Here is a 24,420-nt window from a genome sequence, read left to right as displayed (position 1 = left end):
CCGTACTGTATTATTATTATTATTATTATTATTATTATTATTATTATTATTATTTATTTATATAGCACCATCAATGTACATGGTGCTGTACAGAGTAAAACAATAAGAGTAGGTCTAACTGAATTTAATGAAACCTACTTTTAAGTAGACATGCATAAGAGGGCACCCTAAGCGGCTCATTACAAAAGATGAAGAGTGAGCCAGGCCCCTCAGATAATCAAACACTATTTCGGATACCAACCCTGTGGCGAATGTTAATTATGGTTTGTTGAAAGCTGACTTGTTTTAAACAAACCATAGTTAATATTAACCATAGTGTGCACAGTTCAGAAGATATGGCAAGTGGATAATTGATAACAGAAGCAAACACTTCTAAGCTTGCCTCTGTGCCTGCCTTCGGAGGAATGGGGCACACAGAATAAGCTAGGCTCATTTCAAACACGGCCAGTAAGGGCACAGTCCTATGCCTGTTTGGACAAAGCCTCACAATGCTCATCATTCCCCAGCCAGCCATCCTGGCTGGGGATTGCTGGGAGTTGTAGGCTTTTCCCCCCTGTCTAAACCTGCATAGGACTGTGTCCTAAGTCACTTTTACAGCTATAAAAATTAGGTGTGTGTAAGTACTGTATGTAAGCAACTGACATTTTTAATTTCTTTAGCTGTTCCACAATAAACTCCGGGATCCTGTTCAGATGTCACGCTAAGCCACCGTGGTTAGACGTTTTGAGCTAAACAGTATATGGCATTTATTTACAACTTGTCCCCACCCTCCGCCTCCTTGATACTCGAGCCAGGATTTTCATTGGTGGAGGCTGCTGGTTGCGAGCCTCCATTGGACTGGTGTTGAGAAGGGGCGGGACTGCTGAAGCTACCGGTTCCGTTTTGTGCCCGGATGGGGCGTCCGTTGGGCTGGGAGAGGGGAAGTGGTCTGAAAGTGGCAGTTATCGAAAAGCGACGGTGACGGGAGCGGCGGAGGCGACGGTTGGTTGTTTCCAAACGGAAGTGCGAGCGGCCTCGTAGTTGGGGGCCGGAAGACTTCTCTCCTCAGTACGTCGTTTAGAACTTGTCGCGTCGGAAGAACAGACGAGCCTCCGCGCTGCCCTGGTCTGGAGGGCCGCTGCCGACGCTCGCGCAAATGGAGGCGAGCCTGACCTGCGCCGTCTGCCTGTCGCTCTTCGAGGAGCCGGTCACGCTGCCGGTGTGCTCGCACAACTTCTGTCGGACTTGCGTGATCGAGTGCCTCGGCCAAGCCCGGAGCGACGCGGAGACGCCTCCCCCCGCTTCCGCGCGGCCGGCCCCGCGGAGCTATGACCAGCCCCCGCCGACTCGGCAGCCTTCCGGGCGAGCCCCGCGGAGCGGCGACGGCTCCGTCAGCGTGTCGTGCCCGCTGTGCCGCAAGCTGTGCCCGCTGCCCTCGGACGGCGGGGCCGCCCACTTGCCGGTCAACACCACCCTGGCCGAGGTGGTGAATCTCTTCAAGGCCAACCTCGCCAAGAAAGCGACGCCGGAGGAGGCCTCGTCTGCGCTGGCCCCGCAGTTGGCCGCCCTGGGCGTCGTTTGCGAGAAGCACCCGGGGGGGGCTCTGCAGTTCTACTGCCGCATGTGTCGCCGCGGGGGCTGCGGGCAGTGCGTGTCCGACGAGCACAGCGGCATCTTCCACTCCGTCAACCTCATCGACACGGTGTACCAGGAGGAGAAAGTAAGCGCTTCTCTTGGGGAGCGGGGAGGGAGACGCGTTCCTCTCTGTAGGTTGGCACCTCGGACAACCCACAACGAATGAGCCCCCGAACCCCCTCGTTTAAGGACCCTGTGGGGTTCTGTAAGGAAACCCTGACTATATAGGCAACGGGCTAGCCTGATTTAAATCTTATTTATTCCCGTGGGTCTGTTCTACATAACACAAACGTTGGATACAACCATAAATAGATTAAAGGGGAAGAAAAATAGTATTCTCGCAAGGGACACCTTAGCGTAGAGTTAAGGCTAAAACTTGCCTATGTGTGTTGTTGAAGTGTATGTGAGAGAGGGGAGGGAAAGACAGACAAAAAGAAGGTGAGTTGTACATATAAGTATAAAAGGGCTGTTGCCCAATTAAGGGAATCCTTAATTGGGCAACAGTTTTACAGACCCAGTTCAAAGCAGAATTTGGTGTGCCTAACCCTATGAATCAGTGAGCTTTAAGAGTTCTTAGCTATTCATGGGCCTATAGCCAGTGTTAGTTGATTCGATCAGCATATGTTGACAACTAAGTACAATAATATTTTTTAAGTGGGGGAACCATGTTTTCGTCTTAGATACCTGTATGTGTTGGAGCAAGCATCTTAAAAAGGGCATTTCTCTCTTTGTGGGGGAGATAGGGAATACCTCTTAAATGTCTGATCTACAGTTTGTAGATTAGAGAGAGCGAGAGAGAGCAGGCAGCTTTGTTTTAACTGGTTAATTGCCTGAAAGTGGTTACTTTCTGAAAATAATGTAAATAAAAAAAAATGAGAAGATTCTGTGGGACTTTCATTTAGTGTCTGAAATGGATTAGCTTTTTACGCATATCCTATCAGTTTTCCTCAGAGGTATGTTTGACAACCCTCATAGCTGATTGACCACACAGCCAGTGGGGTCTGGACTACTCAGTTCCTTGTGGCAGAACTAAAGGCTGAGAAAGGGTGTGTGTAATCCAGGAAGCAGGGAGAGCATTTACCCAAAATCCTCTGCCATTCAGTGGTGGTTGACAAACATTATTTTGACAGTCCATCTGTCAGGCATAGATGAATAAGCAGCATGTTTGTCATTCCACTCACTCCTGTCCTTATTTAAAATCAGCGGGTCTTATGTTTGCCGTACTAACTTTGTTAAAATTATTTCAACAAAATAAAGAAAAGAAAAGGGAAATACCTTCATATTTGTAATTGCTTTCATAATTTCCTCCATACGCAAAGGAGCCAGGAGTAACTGTTGTTGTGAGTGATCTAAATGTGGAAGATAAACACACTCCTGCCCTTGGAGGGTCATCAGAACCCTCCAAAGATTAACCAGTGGAAGAAGCTACTATGCCTGTCATGAGCTGAAGTGTAAAGTAGCTTCTTAAAGACTGGTCCCTAGACAGGGCCAATCAAATGGGCAGAGTTCCCCCTCCTCCTGGGCACATCCACTTTCCTCTTAGTGGTAAAAGACAGACATAGCCTGTTGTGATTCAGCAACACTGCTACTTTTAATTTCACCCCTTCTTTGTTTGTTTATTTATTTATTTATTACATTTATTATACACCCCATAGCCCAAGCTCTCCTGGCTTTCCCTCTTCAGTGAAGTCAGGCAGGCTTTCATTGTGGTTCAACTCCTTATTGTTGTGGTTGTTATTATTATTATTATTACTATTAGTATTAATTAGTACTGCTATTATTAACGTTATTAATGGCTGTGATCACAGTGCAGTCAATAAACTCTGAAGCAAGGATCACAAAGCTTGACTCTTATCCTCCTAGTCCCCTAGTTATGGGATGCAAAAGAAAAGGCATCTCTCTGTGCTGCTCCCTCCTCACAGGGATGGTTTGCATTACTGGCTTTGAAAAAAATCCTTGGCTCACTTCCTTGTGCCCCCAGAAATGTCTGCTGCATGCCTGCCTTCCCGCCTCCGCCTGGGTGCTATTGTTTTGGGTTATCTGCTGGGACTTACTTCCCCATAGATCTATGGCATAGTCGTACATCTCTGCCTGCCTCTCTGCCCGCCTGGTGCCTGGGAGATGTACTACATGATGGGCTTTGTGGTTCAACCCCGCAAGCCTCTGACATGCTTGCTCCCAGTGCTACCTGTCCTCCTCTGTGCCTGCCTCGCAGGGAAGGTTTGTGCGTGTCTTGCTTTGACTCAGGGAGGGTATCCTTCCGTGTGATAAAAGGCAGCTGCATTGCATGCTCTTGGAGTGTGTGTGTGTGTGCATTTTTGGAAGTGTTTTACCCTTATTTAGAAAAAAAAATCTTGATTCCCCCAAATCATCTGTGCTATTGATTGCTATGGGCAAGCAGTTTGCAATGGATCCCTATGGGCAGGTATGGTTTCCTTATGGGCATACTGTTCTTTGTGGGGGATTTTTCATATATTCCCCCCAAATCAGTGGAGGCTCGGATTTCCTTCCAACTAGGCATGAAGGTGGATACATGGATAAGCTGTCGTGGCAATTTTGAGGTTTCTAACGTGAAAACTGACGGAGTTCTAGCATGAGATTTGAATTGGGGTGAGTTAAAAGGGGGGAATTGCCAAAAATCAGGGGATGATGGGATTTGCTTGAAGCTTGCCATGAATGTGGATCTAGATGGCATCTGTGAGGGTGCCCACTTTCACGTTTGTATCTGTAAAAATGTTGGAGTAAATCCCATTTCTGAAAATGGAGTGTCGGATTTTCAAATATCCCTCCCCCCAAATCAGGAGATGCTTGGATTTGCTGGAGGCTTGGTATGCATGTGTATACATGGATAAATTGTCATGGTACCTAATTTGAGGTTTCTAACGTGAAAACTGTAAAAATGTCAGAGTAAAACCCATTTCTGAAAATGGGGTACCAGATTTTCAAAAATCCCCCCAAAATCAGGGGATGCTCGGATTTGCTTCCAACTGGGCATGAATGTGGATACATGAAAAAGCTGTCATGGTGCTGATTTTGAAGTTTCTAACGTTTACAGTGACAGAGATATCGAAAGGGGTGTGAATTCGGGTTAGGGGTGATGCTTTAAAGGTTAAAAAATTGCCAAAATTCAGGGGATGATCGGATTTGCTTGAAGCTTGCCATGAATGTGGATCTAGATGGCATCTGTGAGGGTGCCCAATTTCAAGTTTGTATCTGTAAAAATGTTGGAGTAAATCCCATTTCTGAAAATGGGGTGTTGGATTTTAAAAAATTCCCCGAAAATCAGGGGATGCTTGGATTTGCTTGAGGCTTGGCATGAATGTGTATATGGATAAGGTCTCATGGTGCCAATTTTGAGGTTTCTAACATTAACAGAAAAAAAGTTATAGGCATTTGGATTTCAATGCAAGTCTATTGGGAAACGGAGCTCCGATTTGGATCCGGAGCTCTGCAGTGAAGCGAAGCAGATCATAGGCACATCGCTGCAGAGCGGAGTGGACCCGATCTGGAAGTTGCAAATCCTGAAGAGAAGCAGATCGGGGGGGTCCGTGCACAGCCCTAGATAAACATGATTTTTTAGAAAAGCATCCATACCCTGTTTGCCAGGGTATGGATTAAGTATTAAGTTATTGCTTAATGAGGGGTGAAACCTTAGGCCTGAGGTCCCAATCATGTCCTCTTGGGTCACAAACCATGCCCATCCCTGATTGGTACTTTCTTGTCTTTTGTGCAGGTTTTTTTTCCACATAAGGGTAATGCATCTCCTAAGGCTAAGTTACTGACAGTAACAGCTTTAAGCTATAATATGCTGGTATTTTTGTATTCCTGACCCACCCTTTTGCCTTTGGCCCTCCCATATTGGCCTTCAGTCCAACCCACCACTGGAAAGTGGGCCCTGAGAGCGTCTCCAAAATTGAATTCAGTTCTAGGGCTGAAAGAGGTCACCCCTCTCAGCTTAATAGGACTTAAGTATGTTTAACTTGCTTCTTAGGCTTTACAGCAAATAATAATTTAAAAAGTAACAGAGTGGAAATACTCATTCATACTTCTTCCAAGATAAGAACTCCAGTTTTGAAGTTCTGATCATCCAGCCTGACAGCTCACTTTTCAGGATAACCAAATAAATGGCAATCTACAGGGAACATGATAATCCTATTTTAAGTGATAATTTTTTTGTTAGGCACTTGCAATAATTAGATATGTTATTGTTAAATAAAGTTCTGTGCATCTTAGAATTATTAAACACATTTATAAATATATCTGTTTTACAGCTAGCCTTCTTCAGTAACCTGAAGAAAATAAGAGAATTACATCTGAAACTGATAAAGGAAATGACAGTTCCCCCAAAGGATGCAAGGGTAAGCTGAAATTAACGAAATCATAGAAAACTGTGAAGCAAATATGTAGTTCAGCAGATCCCATTATACAGTCATCATAGATTCATAGAATAGTATAGTTGGAGGGGCCTATAAGGCTGTTGAATCCAACCTCCTTTGTTATTGTGCTTGTATGAATCATAAATTTCTCCAAATGCAAGGTTGAATGTCTCAAGTTTACTGTATCATTTAGACTTAGATTTTGAAAATAGACATTGGGAAGGAAAGAGGAAATAGAAGCAGGGATAAACAGGGGATATCATTAAATTAAAGCAAAGGAAAAAAACCTACATTGTTCAGTTAAAATTTCAAATGTATTTTGTTTGGTTTGGTTCGGTATCTCATGGTGCATATTTTAAAAACCAAAAATGCAGCTTTTCCGGCTTTCATAGTTGCAGATCAGACTGTCAAAAATACTGTAATACATGCTCCATGAATTTAGAAACCCGAACCAAATGATGAGCATATTACTCTTAAATTGCAGTTCTTTGCACACTTGGGAGTAAATCCCATTACAGTGTGACTTCTTTGCAACTAAACATGCATAGGATTGCATTGTTAATTTCATCATTTTAATGAGTCGGTTGATGATGGTCATCAGACCAGACAGGGCTTTAAAAAAGGTGCAAGCACTGAAGTTCTACTGAATTCCTCATCCGTGCATAAAACAAAACAATGTAACGTTATCTTGCATGGCTCTCTTGCTTTAGAATTAATGCACATTCATTTTTAACGTCACTCTGTTGTGTAACAGTGTAACTATGTATGATCAGTTGGTCATACTTGTTTTTTTTGTCAGTAGATATTTGACAAAAAAATGATGGACATTTTTGGAAGCTCAAAAAGCTTGTATGCAATCTTTGAAGTATTGGATAGTCCTATGAATGATATCTCATTGATTCAAGGTTTCTCTTTTAAGGGCAGTAGCATAGTTGCCAAAAATATCATTTTTAAAGTTATTTGCAAGAGTGTTTAAAATGTTGAGGATAGCAAGTTTAGATAATCACAGCTTTACCTATTTTTCTTTCTCACTTTCTCATGTGCATACTGCCATCCAATACTGGCAAACATCTGTATCAGATGTTGTTCAAACTAATAACTAATATGGACTCTGCTGAATGTATAAGTAACACCACCTCCTCATTTTCCTTTAGTCATGGAAGGGATGGAGCACAGTTCCTTGCTCATGAGTGTGGTTTGTCTGTAATAAAAAAAGAAGAAAGGTGTGTCAATTTTATTTCTAAAATACTTGCATCCTGTCTTTTTGAGCCAAAAAAGCTCTATAAGGCAGCTAATAATCTAGCACTAAAACTACAATTAGAAAAGAAATAAACAGTAATTAACTAACAAAAAGAGGAATAAGCAATACAAAGATGAGAAACCAGCAAAAGAAGCTAATAGCTGGGAAAGATAATGCCTCACGCTCTGAGAGCTCAAAAGACTCTCTTTTACCTGGCATTGAAATGCTAGGACTGAGTGAATGGAGATAGCATTTCCCAGTAGAGAGTTCCAGAGTCTTGGTGCAACTGTTGAAACAGCTCCAGATACCCTTCCCCTGCAACATTTTCAAATATTCAAAGTAACAGGTCCTCTGTGAAAGATCTTGAGTATCCTGAGTGCAGTGTGATAAAGGTTTTAAAAGTTAATGCCAGCACTTTTGAGCAGAAGCCAGAAACCAACTGGGAGCCAATGAAGTTGTTTAAGATTAGCGTCATATATTTTATTAATTTATTTATTACATTTTTATACCGCCCTATAGCCGAAGCTCTCTGGGCGGTTCACAAAAATATTTCCTGTGGCCCACCCTAGTTAATCTGGCAGCTATATCTGGAAGCTGTTGTAGTTTCCAAGATCTTTTCAAAGACAGCTTCACTCAGGTTGCAGTACAGTAATCAAGTGTAGATGTGATTAAAGTGTGAGTGACTGAGGTTAGTTAGTGTTCCCTAAATCTGAGTTTCGCTAGATGTTATTGCCTACAAGTCCTGTCATCTCTTACCATTGGTAATGGTGGGTGGGGATGAGAAGAGTACTAGGCAACATCATCAGGAGGGACTCAGGTTTGGGAGGACTAGATAAGATAACTTCAGTCCATGAAAGGATGAAGGTGTCATTCCAGCCTAATAGTGCTAATAGAACACACACTTGATCATTGCTGAAAAGCATGCCAAGAGCAGCAGCCTTATGTACAGCCAGGTTTTGTTTTTGTTTCTGCTTTGCTCTGATGTTTCTAGTGCTTTGCATTTCTTGCTCACACCTGAAATTTTGATTGTGTTCTTTCTCTCCAGTTCTGCCCTCATTTATTTCCTTTTGTGCTCCACACAGCACAGATGTACAGGTAAATGCACCTTTAAAAAAATGCCAATACATGTTTTTAATATAATACTATTTTAGGCAATAATGCAGCATGAAGAGGAGTTAATTAAAACTGAATTTGAAAAAGTCTATAATGCTTTGGAAATGAGGAAAAAACAGTTGCTTGAAGACCTTGAAATCCAGAAGAGAAGAAAAGAAAAGGAGAATCTAATATGGAAGAGAATGAAGGAAGTACACAGGAAAACCATTGAAAATGTTCTTAAAGACTGTGAAAAGCTTTTAGATGAATGTGATCCCCAGCGTTTCTTAGAGGTGAAAGCATTTTAGTTATGTTATCTGGATTCACTACATAAATTACTGACTGGGAAAACAGGGTTTTTCTGTCAGCCCATAATTGTTCTAGAACAGTAAAAACTAATCCATAACACTGATGTTTTAAATCTGCATCCTGTTCCATGTTACAGGATAACAAAAGAGCATAATATTTTCTTAGATTGTCTTTTATCTTTTAAGTTGCATTTGAAGTTGTTGTATGTGAAAACTGAGGCTTTGGCTCAGTTCAGGCAACACATTCGTCAACGGTTGTTTTAGAAACTCCACAGTGGAGTTTTTACACCACCATTGAGAAATGTGTTGTCTGGAGAGAAAACTTGACCCCATGGTGGAGGTTTTTTTTAGAAGACAGTCCATGCTCAATATCCATGCTGAGGAGAGTTCCTGTACAACTGGTGTGTTGTGTGGATGACTCCGTGGAGTTTTCTGTTGCGTTGAGTTGACTTTTCCCATTGGTACAGAGTTCTCTGACAAGAGTGGCGAAAGGAGAGAGTGCCACTCTAGGAGAGCTGTGGGATTGGGTTTTTTATTATTATTTTGAAGAAATGGCAGATGGGATATCATCAGGAAGACTGGGGGAGGAGGAACGGTGGAGGAACTGTCAAACATTGCATTGCCTTTTACTCAACTCCACTGGAGCCCACAGTCACACAATGGTGGAGTTAGAACATGTTGTGTGGCGAGTACCTCCTTAAAAACTCAACCGTTGAGTGGAGTTTTCCCACTGCATAGAGAAATATGTCTGAACTGAGCCTCTGCCTACTTAAATGATGACAGAGCACCCGTTCATGAGAACTCAACAAGGTTTGATAGATATCCATTTGTTTATTTTTTAAATGTTACTCCCCACTTTTCTTAACTTTTTTGTAAGCTGCTTTGATTCTATAAAATAATGTCCAAATTGATAAAATCAACTCCACATAATAAAACCTAGTGCAGAATAAAACAATTCAGCATAAAAACAGGGGAGATGCAACTTTAGCCCACAATAAGAGGTGGACAATATGAAAATGTTTTAGCAGCTTGCCTGAAGCTTAAGAAAGGGAGCTGACTGAACCTCTCAATGGCAATATTTCTATAGTGTGGATGCAGCAGTAGGAAGCACCTGTAGTGTGACCCAAACCAGTTAGACTTCTGCAAGTGGTGAGACATATAGCAGGATTTCCAATGGTGAAACAGTGGGCAGACAGTAACATATGGGAGAAGGCAGTGCTTCAGATATCTTGTGACCAAGATGTAGATAAGGACATTCATTTACTAAGATTTATTTATATTAAAATGTTTAATTTAGCTCTTAAATCCTGAGGGACCTCGGTTCATCAGGCAAGAGGTCAGGGACTGAATTCTCTGAACTTGAAAAACTGCCTGTCTGCTATTATGCTTGGCTTTCTGTTACTGCCAAATGCAGGACAAGTGTGAAATATTTGGTTGGTAGAATTAAACATAAGATTGCCTTTAGCAAGTGTATTCATGTATTGTGTAAAAGTATATTCTGGAAAGGAACCCTAGAGCTTGCTCTTTCAAGCAAAGAGTTGTTTAGCTGATTTTGTTTCCCAAACGTGTGTAAATTTACTTCCTTGCCTTATGATCAATGCTAAAATAGTAGTGTGAACTGTTGGTTAAACCTCTAATTTTTGAGAAGCACTGTGGTAAAATAGTGATTGAAACAGTCTTCATTTCTATTTTGCTTAATTCACAGGTCGCATGCAGCTTGAATCAAAGGTGAGACTGTTATGCTGAATTAGCATACGTGAAGATTGGAGCCTTTTCAATAAGGAGGTTATAAGATATTGGTAGCATCATAAATGTAACTGCCAATTGCACACCATCATGTGCTTTTGCTGAGTGCAGAATCAATCTAAATTCACCTTACCCTTGATGCACATTCTTTTTGTCGTACAAAAAAGAATATGTTGATTACAGTTCATCTGATTGTCTGGCTTTTCGTTTAGGTCAGGTGTGGGCATCTTTTGGCCCTCCACATGTTGTTCAATGATGGCTATGCTGGTTAGGGCTGGTGGAAATTGCTGTCCAACAGCTAGCTACTGGAGGGCCACAAGTTGTTGACTCCAGCTTTAGGTCAGTGTGTACCAAAAACCCTATTTACCGATTAGTACATTCTTCAATGAGAAGCAAAACTTAAACATATTACAGCCTTTTTAAAGATGTGGATTAATTCCTTAACCATTTTTGCCACCATACATTATTGTAAAGCTTCTTGCTAAAATATTTGAGCTACTTTGCATCAGGAAGTAAAGTAATATATTGCATATTCTGCTGAAACTTCTTGTTCTGTGATTAGTTTGCTTATGCACATCTTTCTACACAACTAGTACCATTTAGTCTTTTTGGAGAATATATTTTTTTATTTTCAAAATACGTACTCAGAGTTCTAGGACTTGTGGTAAGTTGCATCCTTATGATATACACATCTTTCTACATAACTGGTGGCATCTCTGTTCCAGAAGTTCCTGGATAAGGTAGTTTATCTATATCCATTTCAATCTGGCTTCAGGCCTGGTTATGGAACAGAGACTGGTCTTAGCTAGACTTACGGTTTATCCTGGGATCGTCCCGGGGTCATCCTTGTTCATGTAAATGATACACAGGATATCCCAGGAGCAGGCAGGGACGACCCCGGAATGATCCCGGGATAAACCTTAGCTCTAGCTAAGGCCACTGTTTGGGTAGCCTTGCTGGATGATCTATGCCAAGAATTATATTGTGGCTTTAACTCAGGTTTCAGTGCTGTCAACCTTGATATCCTTCCGTCTGGGTTGCAATTTTATTTGTTATTTAATAGATTGATATACTGCTGCACATAATTAAAATTTCAGAAGATGGTTTTGAGTTACTCTTGTCCTGTGCCATAGCCATTGGCCTGTAGTTCCGTCAGGGTTTTATGTTGTCCCTGATGCTATTTAAAATATACTGGAAAATGCTGGGAAAGGTTTTCTGGAGTTTGGTGCCATCTGTATGCTAATGACTCCCTACTCTTATTATTCCTTTCCATCTAAATCCAAGGAAGCTGTTGAAGGTCTAAATTGATGTCGGACGTTGCTAATGGCTTATATAAGGGCAAGCAATTTGAAGCCTACTCCAGACAAGACACGTGCTTCTGGTCAATCTAAAGGCAGATAAGGGAATAGAGACTTTAAAATTTAATACCAGCACTCTGAATTAGGCCTGGATACTGACTGGAAACCAGTGCAGATCCCACAGCACTTGTGTAATATGATACCGACCAGTGCCATTAATAACCTCCACATTGTTACAGCCTATTTGGACCAGTGTAATGTGCTGTACATGGGGCTACCTTTGAAAGCTTCAGCTGGTCCAAAATGCTGCAGTCAGGCTTTTGACAGGCCAATTACAGAGAGCACGTAACTCCTTTGTTACACCAGCTTTGCTGGCTGCCAGCCTGTTTTTGGCGAAAGGTAGGACGATGTTATGTGTGTTTACTAAGAAGCAAGTCCCCACTTATTTTAATGAGCATGCTTATAAGAACTTAAGGTGGGCCATGGATCAGACTAAGAATCCATCTAGTCCAGCATTCTGTTCACACAGTGGTTCTGCAAGCTTCTGTTCTAGGACCATTAATTAGTTGGCCTTTATCAGGCTTTTCTGCAACTCTCCCTGTATTTTTAAGGATGGATATTAGTCTCTGATATATAGTAGGTCAGAGATGGAATTTTTGTTCTTGTACGTGTTATCCCGAATGTATTGCTTAGAGTGCAGCACATACTTGTGCTTAATTCCATATCCTGAGTTACCAGTGGCAGACCCCAGGTTTCTGTAAAAAATCAAAAAGTAGATCACACAAGCCTGAAGTTACTCACTGCTGGTGCAGATCTCTGCTAATTTAAATTGTATTTTGCTTCACCATGAAACTCTCATTAAAAATCCTATTTGTGTACAGATTTCACAACATTTTCTGAGAAATTGAGAAGTTTCAAGAACTGGTTTATCTACTTCCCTTGCTTTCATGTTTGCTGAGTAGTCCTATAGACTAGAGTGTGAATACTGAGCAGAAGAAATAATACTTTCTCTTTTATTTTCTGTACAGAATGAAGACTCAACTTGACCTGATGCAAATACCATCCAACTATGATGAAAACCAAACAGAATACAAACAGATGCAAATGGATACCACATCTCTAGTCAATGATATCTTAGCCTTGAGTCTCACTGCAGTTAATTTTGATGCTTCAAAAGGTATGTAGCTACTTTCAAATATAGACGATCTTAATTATTTTATAGTATACAATATCACTTATTGGTATAATTATGAGCTCTTAAAATGAGTAAATTGACCACAATGAATTTGGAATGCCCAATTAATTTGTAAAAGTGAAAATATGCTGAAACTATTTATTTTGATGTTCCTGACAAAAAATGTTTGAGTGTAAATAATTAAATGTGTTTTCCACACTATATTAATAACACAGAGATTTTATCTTCTGTCTTAAAAGCCAACCTTACTTGTGGAAATAGTGAACATTCTGTATCTCAAAGCCCTGGAAACAAATGGGAAAATAAGAAAATCATAAAGGATACATTCTGTGTAAGTTGCTGCACGTAGTGAATGCTAAATAATATTATTTTGCTACTTTTAGACTAATTTATCAGAATAGTATTTGACTTAAATATCTTTTTAGCCAGTGGCAGGAGTGGATATTTTGGATACTGGTAGGCAGATTGCTACTCAACTTATGTCAATATCTGCAACTACTGAATTTAGAAGCATGAGTCATGAGGTAAGATTGTACGTTTAGTCTTCTAATAGCTTGATATCTCTGTAATTTTTGCTAATGGAGTCTTTTTCAAATCTGTCTACTCAAAATCATTTTCAACCTATCATATGCCTGGGTTCTACAATGAGGATAGCTTGAAACGTTTTTTTAAAAATGTAAGCTTGTGTATTCTTCAAGGGTTTTTCGTATCTCTCTTTTTTCCTAAACATTTTGTATACTACAATCCTAGCACAGTTAGAGACAGGGAGAGGGCCCAATAGAACTGTTGCTTCCATTCTCTTCCTGCTGTATGACATGCATCTTTGTTCACTAAAGTAATCAAAACATTTTTGGAAGCAGAAGTTCCATGCTCTAGCATTTTACACAGTACTTTAGATAAATCGTAACATATTTGCCGAAGGTACTAGTTGAAAAACAAATTGGTGGTTTAGAGATACTTCTACTAAATAAGATGTCCTCTTTAATTTTAGGAGGTGCGTTATGATTATTACATGAAACATCAAATGCTTTCAGATGAATTACAGACAAAGACATCACCTCTAAATAAAAGGCATACATTGCCAAAATCTCACTCTTCAAAGACGACGACTTCAGGATTTGCTTCTTCTTGCCTTAGTACCAAAACAAATGACCAAAGGAAAGTAAAAATGCCAATGTTACAAAGACAAAGTGTCAAGGAACCTAGTCTCTCGAATTCACTTGGTTTTACATTCAAAACGCAAGCAGTGAACTTTAATTTCTCTGGCTCAAACAATAATTTAAATCTACTTAATGTGAAAGAATCTCAGAAAGACAGCAAGGACACCTGCCTGTCAGAAAATACCCAAAGTTGTCTTATGTTGACGAAATGTCTTCCATCTCCTGCAGTAGCACTTCCTTCTGAAACTGTGCCCTCATTTACTTCATTCCCAAATGTACCCCGCTCAACAGCACCACCTGTAGCTGCTTTAAGCCCGTACACTTCAGGTGCTTTTGTGGAACTTCCAGCTCCACTTCTTGTTTCCAGTTCAAGTGGCAAGTTGACAATGCTCACTGCAAGTAAGGACTCAACCCTCTCTCAAAAAAAAGAGAATTCAGTTTACTCTACTCTTTTTCTGGGAAAATCTAAAAGCCAAGATTGCAACATAAAAAACAATATAAATGAATATGAGTCAGTGTCAGTTTTGTCTACGACTTCTGTTACTAAAACCACTACCACCATCATGAGCCCTAAACCAGGCACAGCAGTAAGCAGGAATCCATTCACAGCTTTTTCTACCAATTCTGAAAGTGATTGTTTTCATGCAATTAAACCAAATAATTTAGAGCAGACCTCATTTTCATTTTTTCTTCCTACTCAAGAAGTAGTGCAAGGGAACAAAGATGCCTGCTTCAGTAAGAATAATTTGGGACATCATTGGGATAACTCTAAAGTCACTGCCAACCTGGCCTGCAAAACATCCAGTTCTGCTTCTGACAAGACAGATGTTTCAGAAGAAAAGTCTGTATCTGATGCTGTCTCTCCAAATAATTACTCTTGGGCGAGCAAAGCTCCATGTTTGTTTTCTTTCAAAGGGGGTCTCAAAAATAGTTCTGGCACTTCGACCTCCTCCATGATGCCTTCTAATAAAACTGAATATGCACATGAGAAAACAATGACAGTAACAGAAGAAATAACAGCTTTAAAAAATTCGGTGCCTTCAAGAAACGATGTACCTGTTCTGCAAGAGCTGAAAGACCTAATAAGCCATTCTTCCTTGTTCTCCGTGGGGAAGTCTTTGAAATCAGAAACTGATACTCAGCGAAATGTAGCCTGTTATCCTTCTGCAAACAGCACTTTAGTTTCTGCTCTTCTTACTGAAGAAAGCACTCCATTAGAAAACCCTTCAACACCAGTGGAAGACCATAGAATATTTCCTTTAATAACTAATGGACCAAGTTGCACTGTAAATTCAGATTCCGATGTAGAAGCAACAAGCAGTAGTGACTCTAGCCGTACATCAGAGTACCTTTCTGTTGCTGAAGATAAATTACCCAGTTGAAAATTGGGCATATGCAACAGATTAAAGCAGAAGAGTTTACTCAATACTGTAAATCTTACTAGTATTCCTAAGGAGCAATGTGATCAAATCTAATACCAGTCACAAATATTTTTGAAATAATTTAGTACATTATTCTGAAGCGTATGACATCAGGTTGTTTCTTATTTTTTCTCAAAAAGTTAACTTTTTTTAAAAAAATCAGCAGTATTCAAAATAATTGAAAATTTGGAGATATAAATCTATGCAAACCTTGACTTACATATTTTTCTATTATGGCCAAAATGTGAAACTGTCTTAATGTCAGTTTACAAAGCAGGATCTAAAACCATGGTTTAATCATTTTTGCAAATCCTGGTTAATAAACCAATATTAAACTACATTTCTTGTTACAAATGCAATGGGGAATTGTGCTTTATTTTAACTAGGATTGAGCCCCAAAGCCACACTCTGAGGAGACAGTGAGCAAATAGTGTGGAACCTGCTAATTTCCAGCTTCATAAAACCATGGGATCCACAAAACTGGGATTAAGCCGTTGTTATGGCTTTTATCTGTACATGTTTTAGCACTATGGAAAGCCCTTCCTATAAGTTCCTTTACTTGTGTGTGTTTGTTTATTATACCCAGCATTTTTCCTCTGCTACATGTTTGCAATTACCTTCCTCACCGAGTTGGAACCAGAATTCTGTTCAAGGCTGTTGAATTAGTAATTCATTCCTACCTTGCTCAGTAGCAACAGATGGTGCAGCCGGTACACAAAGTATGATAGGAACTCAATGAATTTTGAAAATGTGATACTGAAATAAACTGCTTAATATATTGCATTCAGTATTCTTTATACCATGTGCTTCTTTTGTACATTAGAATATCATACGGCAATAACTTTTACTTAATTTCACTAAATAAATTCTGAAACTTGCACTCTGTACTTCTTTACAAAGTTTAAGAAAAATGAATGTACTGTAGGAACAGATATGTATCAGAAGAGGCATTATTTAATTTTGTCCTATAGATCATAAGAACCCTTATAGCTTCCCCTGAAAGGACATAAGCAATATGTCTTAACCCTCCCTTCCCATAGCTAGCTTCTTTTGTTGCTATCTCATGGAACGTCTTACCTTCTATTACTATTATAGAGTCTGACTGCTGGTTACTTTCAGTCCAATAAGGCTTCTGAAATGGCTGGCTATGTAGACTAGAAATTTCCTTTGTCATTTTATAGCTAAGGGAAAGGGGGCTCTTTCCACTTTGCATTCCACTAGTACCCGCCCATCATGCTTTGACTCTTCTTTCCCATCCTTGTATCGCTGTCACCACTTTCTGCAATTCTTCTGAACACTACAGGCAGGAGGGAGAGCAGGCAAGCTGGTTGTCAGCATGGATGCTTTCCTTCCCTCGTATGCTAGGCATGGGGCACCTGAAGGACTGGAGTCAGCTTCGGAAGGTAATGAAAGATGACCATCCCACATTCTTGGGTCAGGCATGATCTTCCCCTATCCTTAGCTGGGGGTCTCCTGCCACCGAACAACTTGGTTTGAAAAAATGACTACTGCTCTCTTGGCAAGCAATGCTCATTCCAATTGTAACTCACACCAGTAGAAGCTACCCTCCAGCTGTATTGGACTATAAATCCCAGCATGTTCCAGGCAATCTAACTGCAGATGTGTTAGGCTACAACTCCATGTATGGCTGGTGTATGCTTGGAGTTATAGTCCAACACAAATGGAAGGCACCAGGTTCAGAGACGACTGACCTAGGTGTTGAGGACGAATATACCAAAATTGGAGACCAACATTTACTTGTGGAAGCTTTGTTTATTTTTCTGTTTTCTACTCAGTGGAAAGTGAAACAAGGAATATTCGTTTAACTTTTGAGCTTTCAACATCCAACAATGGAAACCTGGATCTATTTACTTATTAGCATTTGAAATGTATCCAATACTTTTACAGTATTACACAACAGCAAAAATACTAAGAAAAGCAAGTGGTTTGTGCCAAAATCTTATAAGGTTTTTTTTCCTTCCTGTGAATACCCAGTACATGGGTGGTGGAAGGTAAGCAGGTCTAGATCTGGTCAGTGCACCACCTTGAGTTCCATGATGAATGAAAGGTGGGAGGATATAAAATGTATTAAATAGCCATAGTTAGGTATAGTTTCTTGTTTTGTTTTTACAGCCATATGAACATGCATAGAAAGAAAAACAGACCAGATGGGAAAGCATTTTTATTCCTAAAGCATTTTGCAGTGACAACAAAGTGCATAAGCTGGGGGACAGAACTGGGAGATAAAAATCATAATCAAAAACACAGTAAAACATTAAAAACAATGTTAAAAATGTACTTAATCTCACAGAAGGCCATGGTTTCTTTGCCCCCATCCCTTCCCCCCAATAATGTCCAAATGAGGAAATGGGCATAGCATGCTGAGTGTCTGTTGCAGGAAAGATAGAGGTAATGGTGGAAAGGAGTAGCCTGGTAAAGGGCATGTTTGGCTGCAGCAAGGAGCATTCCACACTGCAACATTTTGTTGTATGTCTCGTATACATAATTGTAAAATCTTTAAAATTACATGCATAATTAAGCTAAGCTTAGATATCCAATGAACAAATGATTCTAACTTGATACAATTTTATTCCATGACTTATAAATTGAATTTCTATACCACCCATTAGCTGAACAAACTTGGTGATTCAGAACAATATTGTTATCCTTCTCCAAAGGGGTTTTCCAGTATGGGCAATGTCAACAGACCAAAATATTCATCTTTTGATTTATTGTTAGAATTTTTGCAGTTTACCCCAGTAGTTCTGACTTAATTGCTCAAACGCCTGCACAACATGATCATCCTCATCGTCACAAAGTTCACGCAAAGAAACACTGGAAAGCAGAGGGAAACAGTAGTTATTAAATGCCTTTTGTCATATTTGATAATAATGCTCACATGTAGAGGTGCTGGAAAAGTTCACTGGGGCTCAAAGGAGTGGTGAGCATAAAGCCCCTGAATTCTTCACCAGAATTAAAATCCAATCTGGAGAAGGTTTCCCAATTTACCCCTCTTCAAACTGATCCCTAGAAAATTCTGGAGGAGGGATATTGCCCATCTTCTACAGAAGACTCTCTTATCCCAAATGTCCCATGCAAAAAGTTTTCCCTGGAGCAGCTTTTCAGTGTAGCCTCTAGCACATCACTCTTGCTGTGATGGTTTGAACTAGAGGACTAGTTTAAAGAGCCCGCCACAGAAACCACTGGTTGGATGTAAAAGCCCACACCCCTCAGTGGCCCCATTCAGAAGACACCTTAAACCATGGCTTTAACCATGGTGGTTAAGCCAGAAAGCCTTATTCACCTTGGTTAAAGCCATGGTTTAAGGTGTCTTCTGAACACAGCCTGGCTTTCTGGATTAACCACCGTGGTTAAAGCCATGGTTTAAGGTGTCTTCTGAACAGGGCCTACAAGGATGTCCCAGAAGAAGAGGGGAGGCTTCTCACAGGAGCAGTTTTCCTGGGCGCAGCCTTTCAAAGCAGCCACTATGCAAACTACAGTATAATGGTTTTCACCTTACAATTTTTTTGGAAAATATCTTAAACCTTATATAAAGGCCTTTTGAACTGAATCTTGTTGGTCAAAAAGGAAAAGAAAAGAAAATAGAATTTTACACAGGTTTCCTACCGCAATGGGCATAGCAAAGGTTACTTCTATACTTCCAGTCTACAAAATCTTGATCAAATCTAGCATCACAGTCGTTAAATACTTTTACTTTGAATTAATTTCCCAGAGTTTTGGTGGAACTCACAAGTGTGATAAATTTTACTTCCTTCAGACACGAATATAGAACACCCTTTATCTGCTGTGAATGGTGTTCAGTGATAATCCCAATAGGAGACAATGCTTCATTTTGTTAAAATTCTTACACCTTAATTTTGTCAATGTACTTTAACTGTGTAAATATAGCTTGCAATGACAGTTAAACTAGAGAAAGCAACCTAATTATGCCTCTGTGGCAGAAGTAACGTTTAATCCTAGACATGTCTATTCATGGAGTGTTCATTTGGTCTTGCTACATATAGGTTGTATAGGATTCCAGCCTAACTGCCTTTAAACATCTGATATGAATGCATGGCTACACTATGCGTAATGACCAGGAGACTGACAGGATTTCTTAGAAAAGCGTAACTGGTGACTTCACCTAGATCCCTAAGAGCACCAAAATGATGTTATAAGGTGCTGCTACATTTTTATTGCTTGCATTCATGTACACATGCAGGCAGACCACAGCAGAAATGCTTCTGTGGTGATACCCACCTTTCTGTCCCTTAGGTATGTCTGAATTTGTATGTCTACTGAGTACGGAATGTTTGACTGAGTGGGTGTGGCCGATGATGCTGTGAGAGGAGGAGGGAGGAGTATAAATAGGTTGGCTAAGGAGATTGTGTTTAGTTTGAGTGAGTTAAGGTAGTTAGGGTTTGTTGAATTTGGAGTGTTCAGTGGTGTGGAGAGTGATGGAGATAAGATTTTAAGAGACTTAAGATTACTGTTTTTATTAGAACTAGTAGATTAAGCAGGTTAACTAGCATTTAAAGTAACTAAGTGTCAGGTTTTCGTGTTAACCTTAACAGTAATTAAGGTTAGATTATTGGCAAAGACTTGCAAGCTCAGCACACCTGTTGGTGATTGAGTGAAGGGAGTATAAGGCTCGCTCTTTCACAGCAATATGCAGTCAGCCAGTGGAGGCTTGAGGGTATGGCGTAAGCAGCAGCAGCTGCTGCTGCCGCCAGAGAAAGGAGTATGCTGTTTTGATGCAAAGCCAACTTTTGCCAAGAAGAACCGTAAAGCTGTTATGCTTGCTTTGATTAATGGTGAGACAATTGCTTTGTTATAATTTGCTGCTACAAGCCTGGTTGTTTTGTTTTGAAGAACGTCTCTAAATAAACTGCGCTGAAGATTCAAAACTCACGCTTGCGTTTATCTGCATGGAGGAATTTGTACAACCTACTTATTTCCCCCAACACTAAGATCTATTAAACAAAAATAAACATTTTATTTTGTTTCGTTACCTCAAACCACGTGTCTTCTTGGCTTTATCACCTCCTCTAGTTACCATCATAAACACTATATATTATTTCAGCTTATTACATACACAGTAAAACCTTTCCAGATTCTAGCCTTTACCCTCTCACATGAGGAAAAGCTTGTGTTTTACCCTACCCACAGGTTGTTCAAGTGGTAGTGCTTGGCTTGAGAAGGGTGTGCTAGGCAAGGCCTTCTGTATAAGGTCGGTGTCGTCACAGCTTCCTTAAAGAATTAACTATTTTTAAAATTATTTTTTATGTGGGTAACTGACATGCATTCCTATTTGTATGTTTTTGTGATTTTAAATTTTTGTATATTGTTTTTAAGTGTTTTTATCCTATGTAAACCACCCAGAAAGCCTCAGCTATGGGGTGGTATACAAATAATAATAATAATAACAACAACCACACACACATGAAAGTAGGTCCCTTTCAACTTCGTGCTTCTGGAGAAAAATGCTTAGGTTTGGGATGTGCCGGTAGCATTTAGCTAGCATACAGAGTGAAAATATTAACTATAATGCTATCTGGTGTCTCTTTAAAGCTAGCCAAAGAGACATTGCTGCCTGAATCAGAGCCCAAATAGGACTTGCTGCACTATCCAGATACCAAATTCTGTTTTCATCTATCCTTTCCTTATGGTGTTGCCTGAAGGTCACTATGACATGCTTCAGGGCTGGACCAGCCTTGTGTTTCTTTTTGAAGTACCTTGAATCTAGTTTTTAAATTTCCAAACTAAGTATTACTTTTTTGGGTAGTTTTTCCTAGATTCCAACAGCTGCTGAATTATAAAACCTCAAATCTGCTCTTCAAATCATGTCACGGTTGGTAATACAGTGAAGCATTTGGAAAGCCAACTGTTACTGTTAAGAGATGTCCTTGAACACCGATCTCACTGAGTTGGATCCAAGATCATAGTTCCACCAGCAGAACAGATTCTGCTTGCAGAACAGAACATCCTCTCCTCCACCCTGCAGTCCCCCGTGCCCCCTCCAAATCTGGAGCAGATTTGGAAGGCGCAAAGAAGGCAGCAGGAGAGAGAAGAGAATAAGGAAGTCCTGTTTCTTAAGTGTTATCTGTTCTGCTGGCAGAGTAGTCTTTAATCCAACCGCATATAAAGAAAAAGATGGTTATGACAAGTACTGGAATTGGTCTCCAACTGGTTGAGAATGGCAGACATACAGAAGTTACCCAAAGCAGTTTTTAGACCTGTGGCAGGGATCAAACCATCAACATGTGTTAAATTGTTCTAAAGTGGAAGAACTCTTCATTGTAAATCCAATGCATTGCTATATTTTGCTTACCTGATTGCTTTAAGAGCAAGGGAAAAGTCCTTCAATAAAACATAAGCTTCTCCTTCATGTATTCTAAAAGAAAGTAAGTTTTCAACATTATATATTTCATATATTTTTGCATTGATCATATACATATTAACCATATCTTTCTCTCTTAAAGAGTAACTACCTTACACATAGGTTTATGAGAATCACTAAGGAATCTTTGCATTTGATTTAATTTAAAGTCTGGTGGGAATCCAAATGTGAAAACAATGTGGACAATACTATTTTTGTATTCAAAAGTAGGGCTGTGCAAGCCTCAGGCCTCAGATTTGGAAATCTGAATCACGGAGGCCGTTTTATGGTGGAGCCACCATTTTCTTGCACAGCCATAAGCCCCCATACAACCTGCAACTCCCAGCATGCAGTGCTGAGAGGGCTGTACTTACCAGGGCCCAAGAACAGAAGGAATACGCGAATTCACGGCTGCCATCACCGGCTTCCCAGCACGATTGCCCGTTTCCCAGTGTGATCTCTGGCTTTCTAACACGATTGGCTGCTGCCGCTGCAATCCAAAAGACTCCATTGACCCTGGAGGGGTGCCCGTGACTTCTGCATTGCTGGGAAGCTGGCAATGGCTGCAGCGAATTCACATATTCCCTCTGTTCTTGGCACCTGGCAAGTACAGCCTTCCCAGGCACTGCATGCTGGGAGTTGTGGGCTGTATGGGGGCCTAGGGCTGTGAAAGAAAATGGCGGATCCATCATAAAATGGCCTCCTTGATTCCAATTTCCGAAACCAAAGCCTGAGGCTTGCACAGCCCTGTTCAAAAGTTCCACGTATTGACTGCAATGCACATGGGACTCAAGATTTTGGATTTAATGGTTGTATCTTACTGAGAAGGGGCTGTTACCAAGAATGGATGAAGATTATGTCCCAATTCGCTTATAATTGCAATAATCAGTTAACTCATTAATGACCAATATCTAGCATGAGCTAGCAAGCTCACTGCCTCCAGCTCAACCGTCACTTCTGCTTTCATTTAACAACCTTTTACAATTGCCTCTTCATTGGTTGTAAGTGTGACATCTGAACATGGACTCTCTAGGTTGTTTAGCAGTTAAATAAATCAAGCATTACCCCATGGGCAATTGTAGGTTGTTAAAGCAGAAGCTACAGGCACACTGGAGGCAGCTTGCTTGCTCCTGCTAGATATTGGCAATTTATGGGTTAATTAACCCAGGACTGTCACTACATGCAAACGTGAACTAAGTGTTGTATAAGCAGTGCATTCAGTATTTTGATAATTATATTGATCATAAAATTAATCATGGGGGGAAACACCTACCCATTATCTTTATCCATTGCTACCAAAGATCCATGTTTATAAAAGTCAAGCACATATGCATTAAGTGGCATTATTCTTCCTTGATTATCACATCGCTTTGAATGGACAGGAATATTTGCAGCATTAATACCAATCGTGCGCAATATGACCTACAGAAACAAGACAATTTCTTTTTTCATACTGTTCACAGTTACTGAGCAAAGTCCATTTCTCATAGTGTAATAAAATTCCCTGAACCTATAAATATTCTGGATGAGATCCAAAGACCAGGTTCCACGTGCTTAAGGTTGGACTTAATTTCCTCAAATAGCATTCTCAAATGTTTGCTAATTGACATAGTACTTTAAAAGTAATTGCATACTTGCCCCTCCATTTTCTCCAAGGATAACTTAAGATTATCAATAAATAGTATTTTAGGACATTTCCCCTCCCATATAAACCTATTGTACAGATCCTGCCAGATTCTTTGGCATTTAAAAGCATATTAATAAAAAATAATAACCTTGGAAGCAAATTCATTTTGACTGGGGATATAGTCCACATCCAGGACAAGTTTAAATATAACCACTAATAAATATCCACAATTATCCATTGGTACAGTTTTTATGATTTCTTATGATTTAGTTCTACTGTTGTTTCAATATCTTCCACTAACAACACTCCCACATACTTAATTCCAGAAGATATTGAATGGATATTATATTATCTAGCTAATGTATCTTTATTTTGAGTTATTATATTAATCTCTGTTCATATAGATTTTTACAAAGTTTGTTTTATAACTTGACATAATTGAAAATATTTCTATTTACTGCATTATCAAATACATAACTTTTTCTGGATCCATATACGTCCCTACCATATAATCTGCATAAATTAGGACTTTAGATATTTTTCACTCCATCTGTACTCTCTAAATAGATAGTTGCTCTTTATGGACTATTGCTAATGGTTCCACTTTTATAATAAACAACACCGAAAACATAGAGCACCTTTGACTTGTACCACTAGAAAAACAGAAAACTATTGGCAGTGGGAAGAGGGAGAGAAAGAGAAAATGGCTGGCTGAAACAAGGAGAGGGCTCAGCCCACCACCAAGTTCAACCTGGCTCGCTGCCGGTCATGCAATCCCTGGCAGATTATCCCAGAGGGAATGTTGCCTTCAACAGAAAAGATTCCCCCATGCCTGGTTTAGGTTTTCTTTTTTTGTCAAGTGTGTGTAACCATTTCCTCACCCTGGAATGTTTGACTTCTTAATAGATAGGGAGTAATTTTGCATCTCCAAATAACAGGGAATACGCAAGTACAATATAACCTG

General features: G+C 40.0%; 2 protein-coding genes across 4 annotated transcripts in view; one reads left to right on the top strand and one right to left on the bottom strand.

The window, feature by feature from the left end:
- The first annotated feature begins 963 nt into the window (after positions 1-963).
- On the top strand, positions 964-16,328 carry LOC134404972 (uncharacterized). 2 transcript variants are annotated; one of them, XM_063136025.1, is made up of 8 exons: positions 965-1,699; positions 5,886-5,972; positions 8,382-8,615; positions 10,336-10,358; positions 12,703-12,851; positions 13,109-13,200; positions 13,295-13,393; positions 13,861-16,328. In XM_063136025.1, exons 1-8 carry the CDS (start codon positions 1,136-1,138, stop codon positions 15,409-15,411), a joined length of 2,799 nt encoding a protein of 932 aa, XP_062992095.1. In that variant the 5' UTR covers positions 965-1,135; the 3' UTR covers positions 15,412-16,328. The 2 variants fall into 2 exon arrangements, with proteins under 2 accessions (XP_062992097.1, XP_062992095.1); XM_063136027.1 differs by lacking the exon at positions 13,295-13,393 and having other exon boundaries at positions 964-1,699.
- Positions 16,329-17,615: 1,287 nt separating this feature from the next.
- The window catches only part of DDX60 (DExD/H-box helicase 60), a 67,174-nt gene continuing 60,369 nt past the window's right edge, over positions 17,616-24,420 (bottom strand). For both annotated transcript variants that reach the window (XM_063136023.1, XM_063136024.1), the window contains 3 exons: positions 23,103-23,251; positions 21,782-21,844; positions 17,616-18,285 (listed from right to left, as the gene is read on the bottom strand). In XM_063136023.1, the coding sequence (XP_062992093.1) occupies positions 18,186-18,285; positions 21,782-21,844; positions 23,103-23,251 (312 nt within the window). In that variant the 3' untranslated portion in view covers positions 17,616-18,185. The remainder of the gene's footprint in view (positions 18,286-21,781; positions 21,845-23,102; positions 23,252-24,420) is intronic.

The sequence above is a fragment of the Elgaria multicarinata genome, chromosome 10 (assembly GCF_023053635.1).
Source record: "Elgaria multicarinata webbii isolate HBS135686 ecotype San Diego chromosome 10, rElgMul1.1.pri, whole genome shotgun sequence".
Lineage (NCBI taxonomy): Eukaryota > Metazoa > Chordata > Lepidosauria > Squamata > Anguidae > Elgaria > Elgaria multicarinata.
Note: the sequence above shows the minus strand (reverse complement) of the source record. Positions and strands in the feature narration are given on the sequence as shown.